The sequence below is a fragment of the Eschscholzia californica genome, unplaced genomic scaffold, assembly GCF_041429995.1.
Source record: "Eschscholzia californica isolate CP2 unplaced genomic scaffold, dmEscCali1.0.p SCAF_3, whole genome shotgun sequence".
Taxonomy (NCBI): Eukaryota; Viridiplantae; Streptophyta; class Magnoliopsida; order Ranunculales; family Papaveraceae; genus Eschscholzia; species Eschscholzia californica.
The window spans coordinates 42,461,810-42,483,567 of NW_028238420.1; the positions used below are offsets into that span (position 1 = coordinate 42,461,810).

General features: G+C 35.8%; 1 protein-coding gene and 1 pseudogene across 1 annotated transcript; one reads left to right on the forward strand and one right to left on the reverse strand.

Annotated features, from left to right (window-relative positions):
- Positions 1 to 1,137: 1,137 nt before the first annotated feature.
- On the forward strand, positions 1,138 to 4,934 carry LOC147550487 (protein GFS12-like; annotated as a pseudogene).
- Positions 4,935 to 5,158: 224 nt separating this feature from the next.
- Positions 5,159 to 6,772, reverse strand: LOC147550488 (uncharacterized). The gene is made up of 6 exons (XM_086668461.1): positions 6,751 to 6,772; positions 6,512 to 6,635; positions 6,237 to 6,406; positions 5,839 to 6,118; positions 5,585 to 5,757; positions 5,159 to 5,313 (listed from the first exon to the last, which is right to left on the reverse strand). The coding sequence occupies exons 1-6, from the start codon at positions 6,770 to 6,772 to the stop codon at positions 5,159 to 5,161; spliced, it is 924 nt and encodes a 307-aa protein (XP_086524587.1).
- Positions 6,773 to 21,758: the final 14,986 nt, after the last annotated feature.

The following is a 21,758-nucleotide window of genomic DNA, read 5'->3' on the forward strand; positions in this document are numbered from 1 at the left end:
CTTTAATGGAGTTTTTCATTTGGCATGTTAGGGATTTGTCTTTTAATGAGGAAGTTGGGGGAGAACCAGCAAGAAAAGAGTAATCAAGGCTATCAACAATCAATTCAAGGTAAGTTTGACTTAGCAAGAACCCTAGCAAAATCCACCCATTTGAGTTATATGGATTTTTTGATTTATATGGATTTTTTGGTTAAAGGGTTAGAGAATTGGGAAATTTCTGTATTTCAGGTTTGAATGAGTGGGAATTCCATGTCTTATGAGGTTTAATGAGTGAGGAAATTGAAATGGTGGAACCTAGAGGTGATATGAGGTCGAAGTTAACGAGTTGTATAGACTTCATACCTGTAACAGTGTACTGTTAGGTCCGTAGCATGATATCGATGGTTCAAAAGCTTTTAGAGTCTTCTGAAAACTTGTAGCTCGTCTCGAGCCAATTCCAGAATGGTATGGTAATAGTCGTTTCGAGTTCGGATGAGGGAGTTATGGCCGTTAGAGTGAACAGCGAGCACGCGGGAAAGACTGATGCACTGCTGCGTTTATTTTGTTCGTTTCGAGGTTATACACTTGGAATTCGGCCGAGACCTTAAGTAATGAAATGTTAGAAATTGAATTAGCTTTTCAACGATATATGAAATGATCGAAACCAATGTAAATTGTGGCTGGTTTGAATCTAAGACAGAAAAGAGTCACACGTGGGTTCTTTCGATGTTACACGAGTTCGATTTGGTTATGATTGTTTTATGGTTTTTGTTCGCATGATTCTTTGTTCTGTTTCAAAGTCCTTGTTGGAATATCCAACATTTATGTTTACAGTGTTTGATTTTGTTAGTGGGGGAGCCGAAACAAGTGTAGAGCGAGTTGCTCGAGGCGAAGCGAAGGAGGACGGAGTCCTAAATCGCTAGGTAGGGGATACCTCTTGTTTTACTTTTATATTATCGTCTAGATTCATACTAGGAGTAGAGATATACATGCATCACTACGTGTAGATGAATAGATGATCATATTGCATGATTTGTACAGTTGATTTCAATGAGGTTTATAGCGTTGATTATGGCTATTTCAGTAATTGGTTTACAATGAAGTTACTATTGTTTAATGTGATCATCGATGAGTTGTTTTTATGATTTTTATTCGAGAATGACTTCCATTCTGATAGTTTTGAAATGGTTGGTGATAATCGATGAAGAGATCATACAAAAACAAAAAATTGTCCATTGGCAATTCAAGATGGCTTCTGTGTTGAAGCTTTAAAATTGTTTCTTACTCTCCCTCCAGGAGCTGTACCAAAACAAGTAGTAATTGCTCCAAATTATTTTCAGGAAGAATGACCTAACAATCTATGTCACTTTTCTTCACAAAGAAGCATATCAAAAGCATAAAACTGCAGGTTAGATTTCTTGGATCATATAGATATCGTTTTTCCTGATATATGCACATATAATGGAGCTCCTTAATCCTAATTTTGCTTAAATAGTATGTATACAAGTATAATAATTGGAGGTGAGTTATGATTATTATATTGATTTCACATCGAGTTACCTTTTTTGTAATCTGAACTCTATTTCCGTCTGCACTGCTTGTCCTTGTTAAATAGTTCCCGGATATTGCTCTCTGTTTGCCAGGTTGCTGCCACCACTCTGATTGAAATGTGTCAGCCAATAGGGGCAGATTTAACCACTCTACATGTCTTGCCACAGCTTAAAGAGCTATTTGATAAACTTGTCTTTACCCAGGACGCTAATGCTTCCAGTTCTTCTGGCAGAAGCGTTAAAGTTTCCAAATTGAAGTTTGATGAGGATATTAAAATGGAAAGCCGCATGGATCTTGTGTGGGTACTATCTTACTTCTGTTTGTTAAACACTGTTTTCAACTTAAGAATTAACATTAGTTTCATTTTTTTTATGTGAATCTCCTTTGGCTATACGCAGGTTACTTTTATATCCTTCACTTGCTTCTCTTATTGGCATAGAAAAGCTTCGTCACTGTTACGCTACTTGGTTGCTTCTGGAGCAATTTCTTCAACGGTCTCATAACTGGAAGGTATTCTATTTAATACTCTGGAGCATACCAGCATTAACTGATGAATCTATACGAGAATTCCCATGATCCCATCTTAGTTATCCACTCATATTTGACTTCCTGTCCTTATTCAGTGGGAATATACAGGAGAGGCATCCAAAACTGTTGTGAGAAATATAATTGCCCAAAGACCGATTTTGAGCAGGATTCCTCCATCAGATTACAATCCAGCAAAACTGTTGCTCAAAGGGGTTGGATGGTCTATTCCTCAGGCACAAACTGTAGGAAGTTTGAAGAAAGTGACTGAGTCATAAAGAAATAGATAATTACCAACAGTCTCCATTAGTCAGGCCTGTATCAAACCTTGGAAATCGTGAACCCTGGTTCTGGTTCCCTAGCCCAGCTGCTAGTTTGGGATGGCCCAGATTTTCTTGGTCGTGTTGGGGGCATGAAAGATGAAATTCCCTGGAAGATACGGGCATCTATTGTTTATTCTGTTCGTGCATAGCCTGGAGCACTGAGATCATTAGCTGTTAGCTATGATGAAAGTATGATCTTCAGTGCTGGGGTTGGACCTGGATTCAGAGGGACGGTTCAGAAATGGGAATTGCCTAGAGTGGAACGCGTATCTGGTTATTATGGTCACGAGGAGGTACAGTTCTTGCATCTTCTATTTTGTGATTATTCATTTGCAGCAATTTTGGAGAACAATGTTTGATCATTGATGCATGAAGATCTGTTTCGGTGCTAGCTGGAATACTGGATTAAATAGCCTCAGTTAGGCACTTCAGTTATTGCTAAATAATATCCCGTTCATTTTATTGTCATTGTACATTTGTACTCTCTTTTAATCAATAAGATTATCATCTATTGAGATTTTGTTTTCCAACTTTCAGGTTGTCAATGACATTTGTGTTCTCTCTTTCACTGGAAGGATAACTTGTTGTGATGGAACCATACACCTGTGGAATAGCCAAAGCGGAAAGCTAATTTCAGCATATGCCGAGCCAACTGCAAATTCTTCGCATTTATTGAGTTCTTTATCCGCCGCATCTAAGATGAATACGGAACACATTAATATGCTTAGCTCCAATACTTTATCAGGTGGAGTATTGTCTAGTGTATTTGGTGGGAGTTTGTATACCTGCATGCATCATTTAGAATACGATGACAAGCTTGTTGCCGGTATAGGGAATAGTTCACTCTGGTAAACTTATGGATTTTGTCTTACTTTCGAAATTGATTTTCTTAACCTGAACTTGTCCGAGTACCATCTGACTTAAACTCTCTCTCTCTCTCATCATGCAGATTCATTGACATTGTTCGTGACCAGAAAAGCTACATCTATGGAAAAGTGAATCGGTTGAAAATTACTCTTCCCTTGTTTCTGCAATTTGCTCATGTGGATCTGACAATATGCAAACTGGTAAAGCTGCTGCTTCACCAACTTGGGTTGTGGCTGGATTCAGTTTTGGTCATTGTAAGCTGCTTGATGCAAGAAGTGGAAGCATCATAGCTTTTGGCGAGCTCACGATGGATACGTCACTAAGGTACTGGTAACTTGCCAAAGCCGAGTTTTGTACATTTATATGCAAAAGTTATCCATTCTCTCTTTTCATTTATGCAGTTGTCTGCACCAGAGGACTATCTGGTTGTTTCTAGCTCTCTTGATAAAACTCTACGGGTTTGGGATCTAAGAAGGTAATCTTAGTTGGGAAATGATAGAGTGACTTAGAAATTGGTACTTAGAGGGTGACATATTTCCTCATTTAGAAATAAAAGCGGTCCCCACCGTAGTCAAACTTTGAAAAAACCTTGTCTTTTAGTGATTCCACATCAGCTGGGCATTAAAATGCCCAAAAAATTGGGCACTCTAGCATCTCCCATCTTAGTTATACGGCTGTAAACGTTATATGCTCTCTTAGTCTGTTATGATTGTTTGTTGGTGTCCAAAAGCTCAATCTACTTATTGGTTTCTGGGTTCTCCAGCTGTCCAGCACTTTTGGCCTCGGCTGTGGGTTTCTTTCACATTAGACTATGAATGCTGTAAAAAAAACTTGTATGTCTAAATCAAAAAATAAATTAAATTATATTTTAAGCTTCTCTGGAACGAAGGCAGTAGTCCATCAATTTCTAGAACCATTTTTTGTTGCCACAACAAGGGTGCAGTTGCTGAATTCTGATATGGTTATCTTTGATGATATTTCAAGCATTGATTTTCTTATGCATGTCGTGACACAGCTATTGATTCGATTTTTATCGTGTTCTTGCGAGCCATGTTAGTCGTCGCATGCAGCTTAAATTGTATGACTATCTACTTTTTATTGGTCTGTTGGACCTATGCAGGAGCTGGCCACCTCAGTCCAATGTCTTCAGAGGTCACTCAGGTGGCATATCAGGCTTCTCTGTGTGGGGGTCAAGATGTTATTTCAATTTCCAGAAATAAGATTGGGCTTTCCTACTTATCTGGATGTGCAAATGACGCAAGTATATGAAGGGCATGGTACTCTAATATATCTAAAATATGTCTGTCATGTTCATGGACATGCATAAAAGTTTCAAATGCTTGTCATCTGATAAATTCTATTATTTTGCACATTATCCTGTCATATATTCCTATGATAGTGTATATAACGAAGGGCTAAGAATTTCAACAAGTTTTGTGCCTTGTGTAGAGCCTTTGCAAGTTCTCCAACTAGTTCATTGGATTAGTTTATAACCGAAGGATGTAATTTGATGTATAAACTGTCTGATTTTGTTTCACAGAGTGGGCAGGGGCACGTTCCGTCGCAGAAACTGTATATGATGGATAGAGGAACGAGAACTTGTCTCTTTTATCCAGTATAAGTATTCTTCCTTTCTCGAGATTGTTTGCTGTGGGAACAGAAAATGGTTACCTGAAGATCTGTGGCTAGTTTCTTTGTTGTTCATGCAACTCTTGTTTCATGTAAGTGGGTATCGTATATATACTGTTTTTAGATTTTTCAATACAAGTAAACATGAAGCTGTCGACATTTCACCTTTACTGTTTCACAACATAAAATCGTAACTCGGATATTTACAAAAAGATGTATTAAACTCAACTGAAACCAGATAGAACAAACCAAAACGTACTAACTAGTGCTGGATGTGCATATACTCAAGGCATTGTATTAGCTAGCCCTAGTACAGTAACATTTGCTTCAATTGTGCAAACATCTTCGACTAGATAGTGTTGTTCTGGATCTTTGAGTTTATCCAAAGAGACGAACTTGAAACCGAAACTGTTCTTAGAGGCACTAAACCCATTCTGATCTGCAAGACAAAAGTCATAAGAGATCTAATCAAATTCTATAACCGTAAAATATATTGAGAAAAATTCTAATAGACGATGAGCTTGGGCATAGACTTAAGATGGTGATGTTTTAGGTCAGAATTATCAATAAATCATTAGTCTACTGTACTCTGCAGTGGTTCACTATAAAATTCTTATTCAGTGTTAAGATAGAACAGAGTTGCGTAATGGGTTACATTCGGTCAAGATGAGCTACTTATGCAAGTGTTTTTTAATTAAGATAATCTTTACCTCTTTCACTAATGCTATTATCTGCTTGGCCTTTTAAGCACAAAGTGTAGTCGACATAAACTTGTTGACCAGGATAAAGGGTATTGGAGTTAGTCAACTCTAAAACTATGGAAACACGATTCCTCCTTTGCTGACCTTCAGCAGTACCCTCAGGTATGTCGAGCTTGATCTTCCTGCACCAAAAACATGTTAGATGCTTAAAGCAGGTATTCGTATTTTGAATGAGACGAGGATATTGAAGTTCTTATATGCACCATTCATATTTTCCAATTGTGAATACATGAGAGCAATCGGTATCCTTGTTTAATTCGGAGAAATCCTTTATGTTCCAAGTTCTCTTATATGGGATTACTCCTCTTATCTTATTGTAACAATCACCTTTGCCCTTGTTTCTTATAACGAAAACTTCTGCCCCGATAACACAAGCATCGTTGACTAGGTATCCTTTGTAAGGCTCCTTAAATGTTTTAAGGCGGATAAACTGGGCAAACCCTTGCTCTTTGTTTTGCGCATGGAAACTTTTTTCATGGGAAACTGCATGAAACAAGTAAAACTAGTTATGACACAAAGATATAGTCTTTCCTAGTCAAATTTGACCTAACTTGTATGTCTACTTGGAGAAACTGGTTTCAGGGTTTGCAGCATAGTTCACCTCCGAGGGTCAAGTACGTCCCGCGTATCTGGTTAAACAGGAGTAACCTGAAAAAGGCCTTGACTTCCCAACCAGGGGGCATGGATTCTGTATCTGCTATAACCAAGTAAATAGAAATATGACCTTCTCCGCCTTCTTCTTTTTTACCATCTGGGTAGAAGCATAATTTCCTACACAATAATAAAGCAGGAAGAAAATGCTAGTTAGATTATACGATAAACCAGTTTTCTAGTTGTAATTGTGATGGCGTAAGATGTTATGTCCAATGAAATTACCATTTGTATCCTCCTTTCTCAAAAACAACAGAGAATTGTTTCTTTAGCTTCGAAATAGATGAGAAAGACCCAATCTTGAAGGTATAATCACTAGGTGGGGCATCTCTATGGAATTTCACAGCTCCTGTAAAATAGAAAGAAAACTCATTATCTTGATAAACATATTCGTCACAGGCCTATGTCTAACTGAGTAAATCTTTCTCTATCTCTGTTCTCTCTTTACATCTAGCATATCATACCATTGCAGTTTTCCCTTCTCATTTTCAATTTTGATTACAGACATTTAGATTTCCGAGCTACCTTAAACCTACACAAAGTTGATGATTTAAGTAGTTAAAAGTACTATTAAGTTCCCACTAATCACTTTCTTCACCACACAATTCCTCTTGGGCTACATTCTACAACCATATCTACTTATATGTCTGCCTCACAATCCAATAAACCAATAACACCTAAGATTTTAGGAGCAAGAGAACTTCACTGTATGAGTACTTTATATATAAATTTTGAGATTGCAAAAATATTGTTTATTTGAAAATCAGCCACCGGGAAAATATTTTTTTTTGTCTTAGCGAAACAAACAATAAAAAATATGAAAATAATTATAGAGTTAATTTTTCTCGGAGTAAATCTTTTCTTTAAATTTTTTTCTCTATTTCTTTTTCTTTTCTTCAAATTGTTATCAAACACAACCTTACAAGTAAAACATATAAACAACATAAACATGTGAGATGAAGAAGTAGAAAAAAGTAAGAACCTTTCTGTTGTGAAACACTAGTGTCACGGCAAAGAATTGGAGGCTTGTTTACAAGAAGTTGGAGCTTTTGGGCAAAGAACTGGGTCACATTCTCCATTCTCTCTCTCTCTCTCTAACTTTCTCTCTGAACCATGGAGATATAAGTAGAATCCAAATATATTTAAGAGTGCCTGAGTTTGGGTACGTAGGAAGATAACCCTGAAATTTTAGTAACATTCCAAATTTAGAAAGTAAAATCTTGAGTTGTTAGTTTCGGGAAGTTGAAATAAAGGTGTATAGATTTGAGAGAATATAATTGTAAGTTTAACTCGGTACCTGACTGTACCTGATTACCCTAGCTCGATAGCCGGAAATAATGAGGGTTCGATGGATAGCCATTGGATGAGGGATATGAAAAAATCACCTCTTCATCCGTCAGATATTTTTCCGGTTCTTCTTTTGTTTTCCTTTTAAATTGATTCTGCAATTCAGTAAAAAAAAACCCTAATTAACATATCTCTATCCTTTCGTGTGTTTATTATCTCTCAGCCTTTCTAAATTGATTATCGTGGATTAATCATGTTAATTTATTAAATTTAATTGTTAATGATTAATAATAATAGTTTTATCATCTTTGATCTTTTCCTATATATATACAAGATTATAAGACTACCATCTAATTCACTCTTACTCATCACAAATTTTTTTGGGTTATTTCCCTAATGGCCCCCAACTTTGTGACCAGTTTCCCGCTTGGCCCCCTACTTTATGAGAAATACCCATATGGCCCCCTTCCGTTATAACACCATTACTCTCTCTCCTCCATCTCATTTTCTCTCTCTGCCACATCATTTGACCACGCCACATCATCATCTTCTCCGACAACGGTCGCCGACCGGCCAAATTTCCGGCCGGCGACCTTTAATTTTTTTTTTTATTCTCTCTCTCTCTCTAAAACTAAATTTTTTTTTTTTTTAAACTCTCTCTCTCTACAGATCTAGAGAGAGCAGATCCATTGGAGGTCTGTGAACAGACCTTCAATGGAGCTAGATCTAGAGAGAGAGAGTTAAAAAAAAAATTGTTTTTAGAGAGAGAGAGAAGAACGAGAATAAAAAAAAATTTGAAGGTCGCCGGCCGGAATTTTGACCGGCCGGCGACCCCTTCCGGAGAAGATGATGATGTGGCGTGATCAGATGATGTTGCAGAGAGAGAAAATGAGATGGAGGAGAGAGAGTACCGGTGTTATAACGGAAGGGGGCCATATGGGTATTTCTCGTAAAGTAGGGGGTCAAGCGGGAAGCTGGTCACAAAGTTGGGGGCCATTAGGGAAATAACCCAATTTATTTTTAAAAGTAATAGATTTAAATCGTAAAATCAGAGAAAGAATAACAACTAACTCTTCAAAATAGATGCTTTTCAAATCTAGTAGAAACGATACAAAAAGATTGAAATTCAAAACTTCAATTAAAAATATTAATTTTTCACTTTTTAAGATTAACATAGAAAGCGAAAATAAATTAGATCTATAGAGAAAGAGATACATGTAGAGAGAAGGAGATTTATCATTTCGCAACAATCGTATTTACAATTAAATATTTCAGTAAACTTATGGAGTACACATTATTAATAAAAGATCTATATATACTGAATTTTATGTATTAATCATACATTACTAATTACATATTAACAAAATTAAGAAAAGCTAATACTAAATCAACTAAGAAAAACTAATGTTGAACCGAAACTACATTACTAATTACTTATGGACAAAAATTACATATTAACAAAATTACATATAAAAAAATTTTCTTCTACTAACAAATAAGAAATTTGGTAAGAAAGAGGAAGATAGAAGTATAAGAAAGAAATATTGTAGGAGGAAAGTATACATAGAGAAAGGATTGGGGGTAAAACTCATTAATCTTCTTCTTTTATAATCGAAAGACAATTATTTTTTGGGAATTATGGAGATAGAGAGGTTATGAGGGAGATATCAAGGGTTAAGATTTAAGGAGATTTTAGGAATTAAGATCTAAGGGTTATGATTTCATTACCTAAAACACAATTAATATTGAAAAAGTTATGGAGATAATAAATTGTGAAAATGGTCATTAATATAAATTTAATCTGTAATTAATTTTATGATGGTGGTTATAATTTGAGATAAGAATTAAGGGTTGAGATTTAACTGTGGAAATTGAACGGTCAAATTTTATCGTGGGTTTGTATAATAGATTTAGTGAGTGGGTGAACGAATTGCATTTTTTTAGGTAGATAAGAGATCTAATGACTAATATCTGAAAAAAAAAAAACACAACAGACGGTTTGATTTGTCTTTTGGTTTGTTCCAGTCAGCAAAAAACTTTTTTATATAATAGATTATGGGGATAGAGAGGTTATGAAGGAGATATCAAGGGTTAAGATTTAAGGAGATTTTAGGGATTAAGATCTAAGGGTTATGTTTTCATAACCTAAAACACAATTAATACTGAAAAAGTTATGGAGATAATAAATTGTGAAAATGGTCATTAGTATAAAATTAATCTGTCATTAATTTTATGATGGTGGTTATAATTTGAGATAAGAATTAAGGGTTGAGATTTAACTGTAGGAATTGAACGGTTAAAATTTATCATGGGTTTGTATAATAAATTTAGTGAGTGGGTGAACGAATTGTATTTTTTTAGGTAGGTAAGAGATCTAATGGTTAATATCTGAGAAAAACACAACAGACGGTTAGATTTATCTTTTGGTTTGTCCCAGTCAGCAAAAAACATTGCGTTTTATATAATAGATATTAATTATATTCACCTTTTCTGAATTAATTATTGTGGATTAATCATGTTAATTTATTAAATTTAATTGTTTATGATTAATAATACTAGTTTTATCATCTTTGATCTTTTCCTATATATATACTAGGGTATAGCCCGTGGCCGTAGGGCACGGAAATTTCTATATGCATGTTAAACGGTTATTTTCAAGTACTTTGGTTATATTTACAAATATTCAAGTAGTAAAGATAATAAATTGTAATTTCTAGAAGAATAATGGAGGTTATATTGAGTTTTTTGAAGAGAGAAAAGAGGAAAGAGAGAGAAATATGATCGTGTTTTCTAAGAGAGAGATAAATAATGTGAGAAGTTATAGGAAATGGGTAGTTAGTTTGACTTTTAATATCTATCTTTTAAAAAGAACGGTTAAAATTCAGATATAAGAAATGAATGTCCGAGATTTATAAACACAAGTTATGACATGGCAAAAAACCTAGCTGAATTGTTATATAGATACTAGGCATAACCCCCGCAAGTATACGGGCATCAAGTAATAAAATTCGATAAGACCGGGATCGATCCACAAGGATAAGAAGGTAATTCAGATATTGAGAGAGTCTAGCCCACAGGTCTAGGTGTCACTCACTATCTCAGACTAAAACAAAGTGACGATAATTGGGTTTCTGATTGATTTTAAAGAAAACAAATAAAACTAACCAAACTAAAAGTGAGAGAGATTCGGGAGAAGAGTCGAGCAAGAATCGAGTGAGAATGATACTTCGATCCACAAGACCGATAGTGACAATAACTAATTATTTAGAGCATGAAAGTTTAGTTAACTTCAACCACATTGACAATCCTAAGCATAATATGTCAAACTAAGCATAATCGATCAAAAGTTACTAAGCATCGACTATCCTAATAACATACTATCAAATGAGTTGACAATGAATGAGTATGACATTAATAAGTATAATACGTTAAACTAAGCATAACCGACCAAAAGTTACTAAGCATCGGCTACCAAACTAAGCACGCATTATCAAATTATATGTCAATAGACGATTAAGATTAAGGCTTCTAATTCATAAAATTAGACGGAGTTAATTTAACTAACATTTAACAAACAATAAGTCATTCATCACATATCAAATCAAATTTCATGAGTATCCGAATACAAAAGTTAGCTAGACATAGTGAAACATTTAACAAACGGGAACAAGATAAATAAAAACACGAATTAAGGTTGAAATCCTCCTTCTCTGATATGGCGTGAGGCTAGGATCATCGGAAAATATGAATATGTATGCGATGTCGATCTCCCCTTGGCAATGTCTTGATTTCCCCTTAACAGTGCAAAATAGGTGTCTCCTCAGCAAAATCAGGTTCCCCTTAGCAACAAAGTCTTCTTCTTCCTCAACACAAATCCACAAGGGAAGCTAGCTTCAAGCTTTTTCTCTTAAGAATTTGAGCACCAAAACTCAATCAAACACAAGGATAGTCAAGGCAAAGATCCCTTCATCAAAAATCCTAAACCTTTCAGTCAAAAAAGTGGCTGGAAAGCTCCAATTGAGTCCGTCTAGGGTTGGAATTTTCAGTGCCAAGAAAAATAAGATTCCGGCCAACTCAAGAAGGTCCGGCCTAAGCAAGTTACTGTCCCGAGCCGACAACAAGTTCCCTTGTGCATCCCCTGCTGGTGTTGCCTTCTTCAACCCGAGTTGCTCTTGTACTTAATCCCGAGATGCTGTCTTTGCTCGAATGAAGGTCCAAGCTGCTGGTGAAGATCACCCGAACTGCTGTAGCTTCTCTCAAGCTGCTGTGTTCTTCCCTGTCCCGGGCCTTGCTCTTGGTTGTGGTGTCGTGTCGGCCAAGCTCTGGATGACCTAGTGTATTGGTCGGCCAAGCTTTGGCCGGCTTCTTCTTGTTGCGCCCTTTCTCTCTCTAACCCTCTAGGGCCCTAAAAATTGAATGGAGAAGATGCTCGAATCAGACCTTCTTTTGTTCTCCTCACCACCCAAAAACTCAGTCTCCTTGACTTGGTCTTGAGACCATTCTGACTTCGGCTCGGGTCCTCATAAAATCTTTACATTGCTCTTTCTTCTTAGAGCGACTCCAATGTGCATGGGGCTGGGGCTCCCAATTTGAATTTGGGAGCCCCAGCCCCCAGCCTGGGAGCTCCAACCCGGGAGCCCAGGGGCTGGGCTCCCGGTGGGGCTGGGAGCCCCAAGCTCCCAAATGGGAGCCCGGGCTGGGGGCTCCCAGCCCCAATAATCTTCCCGTTGGGAACTCCCAACGGGAATATTGGGGTGGATCCCCTTTAAAAGGGGATCCACCCCAATTTTTTTTCATATTCTCCTTCTCTCTCTATATTTTATCTCTCTCTCTATCTATTTCATATTTTCATCTCCTCTCTCTCTATCAATTTCTCCTCCATTAATTTTTTTTTTTCAATGGATCCAAATGCCAATTTACATAATTTAGGCTATGTGGAAATGTTGAACTCCGATTTCAATTATGTCGATGAAGTTAATTTATCCAATGATGGGTTCGAAGAAAGGGTCGAAGAAAGTCTTGATTGTAATGAAACACCAATGTCGTCGGTTTCTAGTAAGCGTTATACTAATGATGATGATATTTTGCTCGTTCATGCTTATTTGCATATTGCCACCGATGCGATTATTGGTAATGATCAAAGAGGGGGTACTTTTTGGAGCAAAATTACCGAACACTTCAACGAACGTACAAATCAAAATCGTGTACCAAAAGGTCTTAAATGTCGTTGGGGCGAAATTAACAAGCAATGCGCGAAGTTTTGTGGGTATTTGGCATTGTTGCAAAGGAACCCAAAAAGCGGAGAAAATGATAATGATCGGGTAATTACTCTTATTTTACATTTTGACAACATTATGATTTATTTTTGACACATATTTGAAATTTTAAAATTTTATTTTTGTAGATAAATTCCGCAAAGGCGATGTTTAAACAAAACGGCAACAAAGATTTTAGGTTCGAACATTGTTATAAAATTTTGAAAGACCATCCCAAATGGTCATTAAATTTATCTCAATCTTCGTCACACAAAAGAAAAAATTCTTTTGACCAAGACGAAGGATCTCCCTCAATAACCCAACAAAGACCACTTGGAAGAAAAGCAAGCAAGGAGGCTAGAGATAAATCCAAAGGTAGTGAAATTTCCGCGGTGCTTGAATTGTGGAAAGAGAAAATGGAGAAACAAGATAGTAGAGATATACTTATCAATGAAGCCATTATTTCGCAAAAAGAAAATCGACTACTTCAAAACAAACAATTAGAAATGAAAGAAAAAGAATTAGTCATTGAAGAAAAAAAAGTAGACGCTAAAGTGTGGCAAATGGGGATAGACTTGGCGGGCAAAGATACTTCGAACATGACTCCCGAACAACTTGCTCTTCATATGATGTTGATCTCAAATTGGCAAAAGAAAAATCTATGAATTTTAGTTGATTTGATTATGTATGACTTTGTTTTTTGTTTTGATTATGTTTGAATTTTAGTTGTTTTGGTTATGTATGAATTTTAGTTGTTTTTTATTAAACCCGGAATTTATGTATTTTTTTTAAATAGCACTTCATTGATTGAAAACCAAATACATAATCGAAATACATAATAACTCCCTACAAACACATAATCGAAATACATAATAACTCCCTACAAACACATAATCGAAATACATAATAACGAAAATAGTTCCGTTTAGTCGTTGCGATCTTTAGTATTCCACACGTGTTGTACAAGATCTGCCCTTAATCGTGTATGCAAATCTTTGCTTGTCACTCGACCAAGACGATTAAACATTTCTTCATTTCCCCCAACAACCACTTCTTCTGGAATACTTCCGTCAAAATCATTAGTCGCATTAGGTCCTTCATCTTCGATTATCATGTTATGCAATATAATACATGCCTTCATGATATCACCTAGTGTTTCTACATCCCAAACACGTGCCGGTTCTCGGATGATAGCAAATCGAGCTTGCAATACACCAAAGGCTCGTTCAACATCTTTTCTTACCGATTCTTGACGTCTCGTAAAATATTGTTCTTGTGGAGTAAATGGATTTTGTATGCTTTTAACAAAACAACCCCATTGTGGATATATCCCATCAGCGAGATAATAACCCGTATCATAATGCTTACCATTAATCTCAAAATTAACAGTTGGAGCCTTACCTGTGGCAATTGCATCGAACACCGGAGAACGCTCCAACACATTGATGTCATTCAATGATCCAGGCAACCCAAAAAATGCATGCCAAATCCAAAGATCCGACGATGCAACAGCTTCTAGTATGACTGTTGGATTATGGCAATGGCCAGTATACTGTCCGTGCCATGAGGTCGGACAATTTTTCCATCGCCAATGCATACAATCTATACTACCGAGCATTCCAGGAAATCCTTGTTTTTCACCAAGTGTTAAAAGCCTACAAATATCAGATTCATTAGGAGACCTTAAGTAACGAGGACCAAACACATTGACGATCGTTGATACAAATTGTCGTAGTGAATCGATTGTAGTCGTCTTTCCAAGTCGAAGGTATTCGTCAATTGCATCTGCTGGTGTCGCATAAGCAAGCATTCTCATAGCCGCAGTTATCTTTTGATGTGGCGATAAACCCATTCTGCCGAAGGCGTCTGCCTCTTGTGCAAAATAGTGATTATGAGCAACCAACGTATTGAGGATGTGATGAAATAAATCACGACTCATGCGATATCGATTTCGGAATGTAGCAGCATCATAAATTGGATTCTCAACAAAATAGTCACGCATCAGTCGTTCATGACCATCTTTCCTGTTACGATTTATCGTACGATGACCCGGAACAGAACCAACATGACGGGAACGTGGTCGTTGATCCCTTTCCCTTTCCTGTAACTCTGATAGACACAATCCAAATAAAAATTCATCTTCTTCCCTATCTTCTAACTCTTGTTGAATGATCATATTTGTTAACTCAAAATTATCATCCATTGAAGGGAGAGAGAAGATGGAAAGAATGTAGAAGGAAAATGTAGAGAATATAGAAACAAGATGTAGAAAACTTAATGGATAAGTGATTGTATTTATAGGTGAACAAAAAGTAAAAAAAAATCGAAATTCAAATTCCCCCCAAATTTTTTGGAAAATTCGAAATTCAAATTCCCCCCAAAATTTTGAAATTTGAAATTCAAATTCCCCCCCATTTTTTAAAAAATTTGAAATTTAATATATTAGAGCCAAAATTTAAAACACAACCCTCACACACATACACCACACATGTGCATATTTTGGATTTGGGAGCCCCTCTTGGGAGCCCAACGTTGGAGTTGGTCTAAGCCCCGGGGCTCCCAAAATTCAGGGGCTCCCAAAATTGGGAGCCCGAGCCCCACATTGGAGTTGCTCTTAGGGAGCTTTGGCTTTGGCTTTGGCTTTGGCTTTGGGATGTTGCTTCTCATTTTTAGAAACCAAAGTGGGTGCCTTCATCATTCTCTACATCCTCTATCTTTCTAGAAAGACCGAAATGCCCATCGATTCTTTCTTTCATAACTTCTCCGTCCAAACTCCGATTCAACTTCCGTTTTCGCTGTAGGACTCACCATTGACTCCAGTTTCCATTTAACCTCTGATTTTCAGCAAAATGACCAAAGTAACCCTGATACTCTTTGCTTCTGGTTTCTTCCACATGAGATGAAAATGTGATAAATTGCTTCGTTTTATTCTGAATCTAATGTCAAACTCCAAATAAGCTCCCTAACAAGTGATGTGACACGAAAATGTCATGTTTGAGCGTCGAAGATGTCCTTTCGCTTGTCTATCAGGGGCCAATGGCCTTGCTTTCTCTGCCTTTTTGTATCTTGTGACCATCCAGTCTGACTATAAAGAAAGGGATTGCACCTCCTTCCTTTTACCCTTCTCTTTCCGCTCAATTTTTTTTAATTTCCTTCTTTCTTAGCAAGTTTCCTTCATTGTATGTGCGTTTTGCATGGTCGGTGATTTTAATCGATACATCAAGAATCAACTACGCAGGAATAGTGATTTAACATAATCTCAATTTGAACATATCAAAAGGATAGTAAACTTTCGCCAAATCTTATTTCTTCTTCGTCGGATTTGTCATCTTTGGCCCCTTCAGTTGATCCGTTGTCTGAATAGGCTTTCGAGTTTTGCTTTGAAAAGATGAAAGGAGATCAATTTCACGCTGACAAAGATGACTCTAAAGGGTTCTACAATTTTTTACGATATAGAGGTGACCGTCCAGAAGTTTGCTTGACACAACTGACGATTGATCGTCAAACTATTACGAGAGCATCGCTAAACTCCCTCTACTATGTCTGATATCGACTTGTTCAATCTTTATGGAGGTCATTATTATCTTGAGGATTTTGAACTTGTTTGCCCTGCTACTTACCAGTGCATTATGAGTTTGAAGGATCAAGCTTTCTACCATCATTTCTGAGATAATAGCTTTGGTCTTCCCCATCATGCCAATTGTTTCCAAACTCATTATCTTCATTTACGGTTTCATTCACATATGTGAAGTTTGGTTAAAGGTGGTTTCGAGTGTGGCTGATATGACATGAAAATGTCACATTTGAAACGCCTAACTTAGACTAATTAGTCCGTTTCAAGTGTTATGTCTAATATTTTATGTGTTTTTATTATTAGGTTGTTTATTTCAAGTTCGGCATTTAATTCAAAATAAAAAAGAGCAAATTATCACTTTCATCTCATGCGGCCAAATGGAAGAAAAAAACCAGGGTTATTTTGGTCAAAATCAGAATTTGAATGACAAGTGGAGTCAATGGTGAGTCCGACGGAGAAAACAGAAGTTAAATCGAAATTCGGACAGGGAAGTTATGAAATAAACCAGTCCGGAGGGTATTTTAGTCTTTTGTGGAAATTGAAGATGTAAAGACAATGATGAAGGGACTCCCTTGATTTATAAATGAAAGCCCAAAACCCAATAGCCCAGAGAAAAAGGAACAAAATCCAAAATCCAAATGGAGAAACCTATAGGCACCCACCTTTATGGCTAGGTTTTTTGTTGGTGAAAGAGAGAGAAAAAGAACTAGTTTTGGAAGGAGGATTGAAATCAGATCTAAGGAGAGAAAAGAGGCTAGGGTTTCAAAGCTCTTTGAATTCTAAGCTTTCTAGGGTTTGAGTAGAAGAGATGAAAGAGAGAGGAGGAGCCGGTCAAGCTAGGCCGACCATCACTAAGGTCGGCCAAGCTAGGCCGACCATCACTAAGGCCGGCCAAGTCGCGACTGCTAGAGCACGGGACAACACAAGGAGGGACTCGAGACAACAACTGCAACAAGGGACGGGAAACCTCTTTGCTCGGGACAACTTGTCTTGGCCGGATTTCTTAGTTTTGGTCGGATTTCTTCACTTTCTTTGGTCAGACTTTTCTATGGTTTTCCGACCACTTTTTCTTGGCCGGAAATCATAGGGCTTTTACTCCCCTCATCATTGTCTATCTACCTTTGTGTTTGGTGTGTGGTTTAGTGTTGAATTTCTAAAGAGAGAAAGCTTGAGTAACCTTTAATGGTGGTTGGTGATAAATGGAGTCATGGAGAAGATGAAGTCTGGTTGTTACGGGGAACTCTGATTTTAATTTGGGCAACCCATTTTGCAATTCTAAAGGGAAACCAACATTCTGCTTAGGGGAGATTTGTTGCACCTTAAAGACCCACATTTTCCGACGTTCTTAGGCTCGCACCACATCGAAAAAGGGGGAATCTCTCATCATCTTCTCTTCATTTATTACTCATTCACCATGTTTAGCTAACTCTTGTGTGTCGATTATGCGATGAAATGTGATGAATTTTGTGATTATGTGTGTGATGATTTCATGTTTTGCTTATGAATCGACGTTCATTTATTTCAATTATCGTTTCAATCATACTTTCATGTGTTTTATCATGCACCTCACATAGTTAATATATAGAGCGAAGTATTCGATATCGATTGTAGTCTAAGTCAAAATTTCATGTGTCTTGTCATGCACTTCACATAGTTAGGTGACTAGACAACACCCTCGATGACTCGGCTTTAATCGGATATGACGTTTGTTTGACTAAGTATGATCCCCGGATATATGTAGTGCTTAGAGACATCTATCTTAGGAGTCGAACTTCGATTTTACTTGGGCATATTAGATCTAACCACACATAGTCGTAGGTTTATCATTAGGATTCTCGGATTTTGACACCTCTCTCACTTGTTTGTGTCCCGACTTTTGTTACTCTGACTCTTCTCTCGAATCTCTCTCGCCCGTTTACTTATATTACTTAGTTTAGTTCTACTTGTTTTCTTCTCTTGTTGCTTATTCGATTAAAAGCCCTCGTTTATATTTGTTCCTTTCCGTTTTAGTCTAAGTTAGCTTGTGACGCTTAAACCGGTGAACTAAACCGTCCGATATACGAGTTACCAATCTATCCTTGTGGATCGACCCTGGTCTTTCCGGGTATTACTTCACGTACCTCCGCTTGGGTGTGCAACCTTTCGGGTGCATCAGTGGCGACCTTTACCAATCTTTTCTCGATTCTTCTGTCGAAGCCCGACTCGTCTCACTATCATCTTGAGAATATAAATTTAATGATTGCCTCCACTCCCTTGAATAAGAATGTCAAGAATAAGTGATATTTTTTCGTAATCTGAAGAAAGGAGAAAGATTAGGGTCTCCGTCTAGATTACCGCCCTCTTCGCTCGGAATCCAAGGTTGTCTTGAAGATGAATGACTTTGATAGGTATCTTTGTAATGTCGTGAAGGCTTGGTTGACCAATCATGGGATGACGAACCATCGTGACATGTTATCAAGTAGACCCAAAACATCAAAGTCTGGAAAGTCAGGTATGTGAAGTAGTTTCTAACCTGTGCCAAACTTTTGTGATATTTATATGTTTCATTCTTATAGCGACTTGGTCATCCACATATTTTCTTTGGTAGATGCAATGGCTCCCCGGACGTGTTGGGTGGAAATTCGAGAGCCTTTGATTTTCTGGTTAATACTTCGCAAATGAAGTGTCTTCCGCCTCTAGGTGATGTGTTCCCTTCTGAAGAATTATCCTTTTCAAGCTTAATATTTTCTGTTAAAATTTTTCTTTTCTTTTCCTTCTATTTTGTTACTAGAAGAAAGAGAAACTTACCCTGAGATTCAAACAGAAAGGTCCACCCAGAAGGGGCACTGCCGGTGGCTCCTCAGGATACACTCCTAAAGGTGGGTATTTGTTCTTATCACTTTTTCTGTTTTATTAGTTTTTTTGTTCCTTAAAGTCGTATGTTTCATTTATTCTTACAGTCGTTCTTCCCCCAACTTTTGTAGTTGAGTCCATTTATTGAGATTATTGAGCTCGTTCGAAATTATGTATTTTTGCGACCCCTAATCTTTTCTTGGATATTCTCTGGGAGGAGACGCCTAAAGGTCAAAGTCGGCAAGACAACTCGGTAAGATCGACCTCTTTTGAAGGAGAAATGTCTGCACAGAGATTTTAAGGATACTACTCCCCTTATCCCCAACCCGCTGACTCAAGCGACTTTTTCGTCGTATTGTTGGAGTTGTTCCCTCTGAAGAGATTTTGACCACTCTGACAATTGTTGATCCCTCTTCCTCTAGTCTGAAGACTTGAGGCCTTCTCATCCGTCTCAAACAAATTGCTTTGTCAACGATGAAACATGGGCAATACATATACATACATATATATATATACATACATATACATACATATATATATATACATACATATACATACATATATATATATATACATACATATACATACATATATATATATACATACATATACATACATATATATATATACATACATATACATACATATATATATATACATACATATACATACATATATATATATACATACATATACATACATATATATACATACATATACATACATATATATACATACATACATATATATATATATATATATATATATATATATATATATATATATATATACATATAGATATAGATATATATACATATATATACATATAGATACATATATATATATGATAACAATTTAATATTTTTAATCAAGAAAACTTTTCATACCCATGGATAGAAAATGGAAAATTTAACAAAATGTATACAAACCACTCCAGTTAAACAAACATAAGTATTGCTATAAGAGACAATTGTAAGTCATATATTTGTATTCAAATAAGTAGACACAAACAGAAAGACAAATTCAACAAGGTTAGAAGAAGCCTCTGGTTTTCACTCCAATGTTCTGTTAATGTCATCTTGGGGCTCCTCCAAAGTAATACCTATTTTCGGCGGATAGACAATGTCATATTAACCTCTTAATGTCGAATCAATATAATTATGTTTGAAACTCCTATAGTCTCCTTCCACATTGAAGTCCATTACGCCGATATTTCTTTATAGCATGCATGATGGTTAAGGTATTATAGACCGGAAAAACTCCATTACCCATTTGTGGGTAGAGTGACTGTGCTACCCTAGGATTAAGGCACATTTTTCCTCCCCATTATACGCATGAACCAGAACTCTATAGCTCTGGTAGTGAATCAAATCTGAATCCCCCTATTAATTAGGCAAAACATAACGAATGTAAAAATGGGTGTGAAAATGGGCTACGATGGTAGACAGCAGCAGAGTTCCAAATTTTCATTATTCTTCGGGTTTCGACAAACCATCCAACCTCTTCTATGTAAGCGTAATAAAAACATATATTTATATTTTCTGTCTATGTTTATAAATATATTTTTATAGATTTATATATCTTTTTAAAATATATTTATATTTTATAAATATATCTTTATAAATATAGATATAAATATACATTATAGATATATATATTTATAGATATATTTATTATATATATTTATATATCTATAAAAATATATTTATATTTTATAAATATCTTTATAAATATAGATATAATTATACATTATAGATATATATATATATCTATATATATAGGTATAAATGTAAATATATATAGATATAGATGTAAATATATTTATAGATATATAATAATTATATAATATCATAAAGTGAATGTGCTACCTTAGGATTAGTTGACATTTTTTCACGCGATTATACACATAAAGCAGAACTCTTTAGCTCCAATTAGCTAAGTGAAAATGGGCTACGATGGTAGACAGCAGGGTTCCAAATTTCCATTATTCTTCGGATTCCGTCACAATGTCCAACCTTTTCATGTAAGCGTACTAAAAACAAATCGAAATAACTAAAAATGTATCAAATTGTTTACACAGACTAAATAAAATTAGTTTTTAAAGTAAATATTATATGAAATGTCACATGTATATATCTAATACTTTGTAGTTATAGTTCAAAAGTTTCAAAATTCGATTAAATAATAGGAGGGAAATGACAAAGGTGATGGGTATAGATTAGTATATAGCTATATCTATGTCTATGTTTATAAATATATATTTATTATAGAAATATAAATATATATATATATACTATAAATATATATCATATATCATATATATTTATAGATATAAATTAATATATATATATATATATTTATATATATATATATATTCATATAAATATAAAAATATTTATATTTATATATATTTTTATATTTATATAAATATGAATATATATTTTTATATATTTTTATATTTATATATATATATATATTCATATTTATATATATATTTATACTTATATTTATATAAGTGTTATGT

Excerpts from the sequence above, each read along its gene's own strand:
- LOC147550488 (XM_086668461.1), bottom strand. The coding sequence starts at position 6,772 with ATGAGAAGGGAAAACTGCAATG. Across the intron at positions 6,636-6,750 it reads GAGAAGGGAAAACTGCAATG|GAGCTGTGAAATTCCATAGA; the intron begins GTATGATATGCT and ends TCTATTTTACAG. Across the intron at positions 6,119-6,236 it reads GACGTACTTGACCCTCGGAG|TTTCCCATGAAAAAAGTTTC; the intron begins GTGAACTATGCT and ends TGTTTCATGCAG.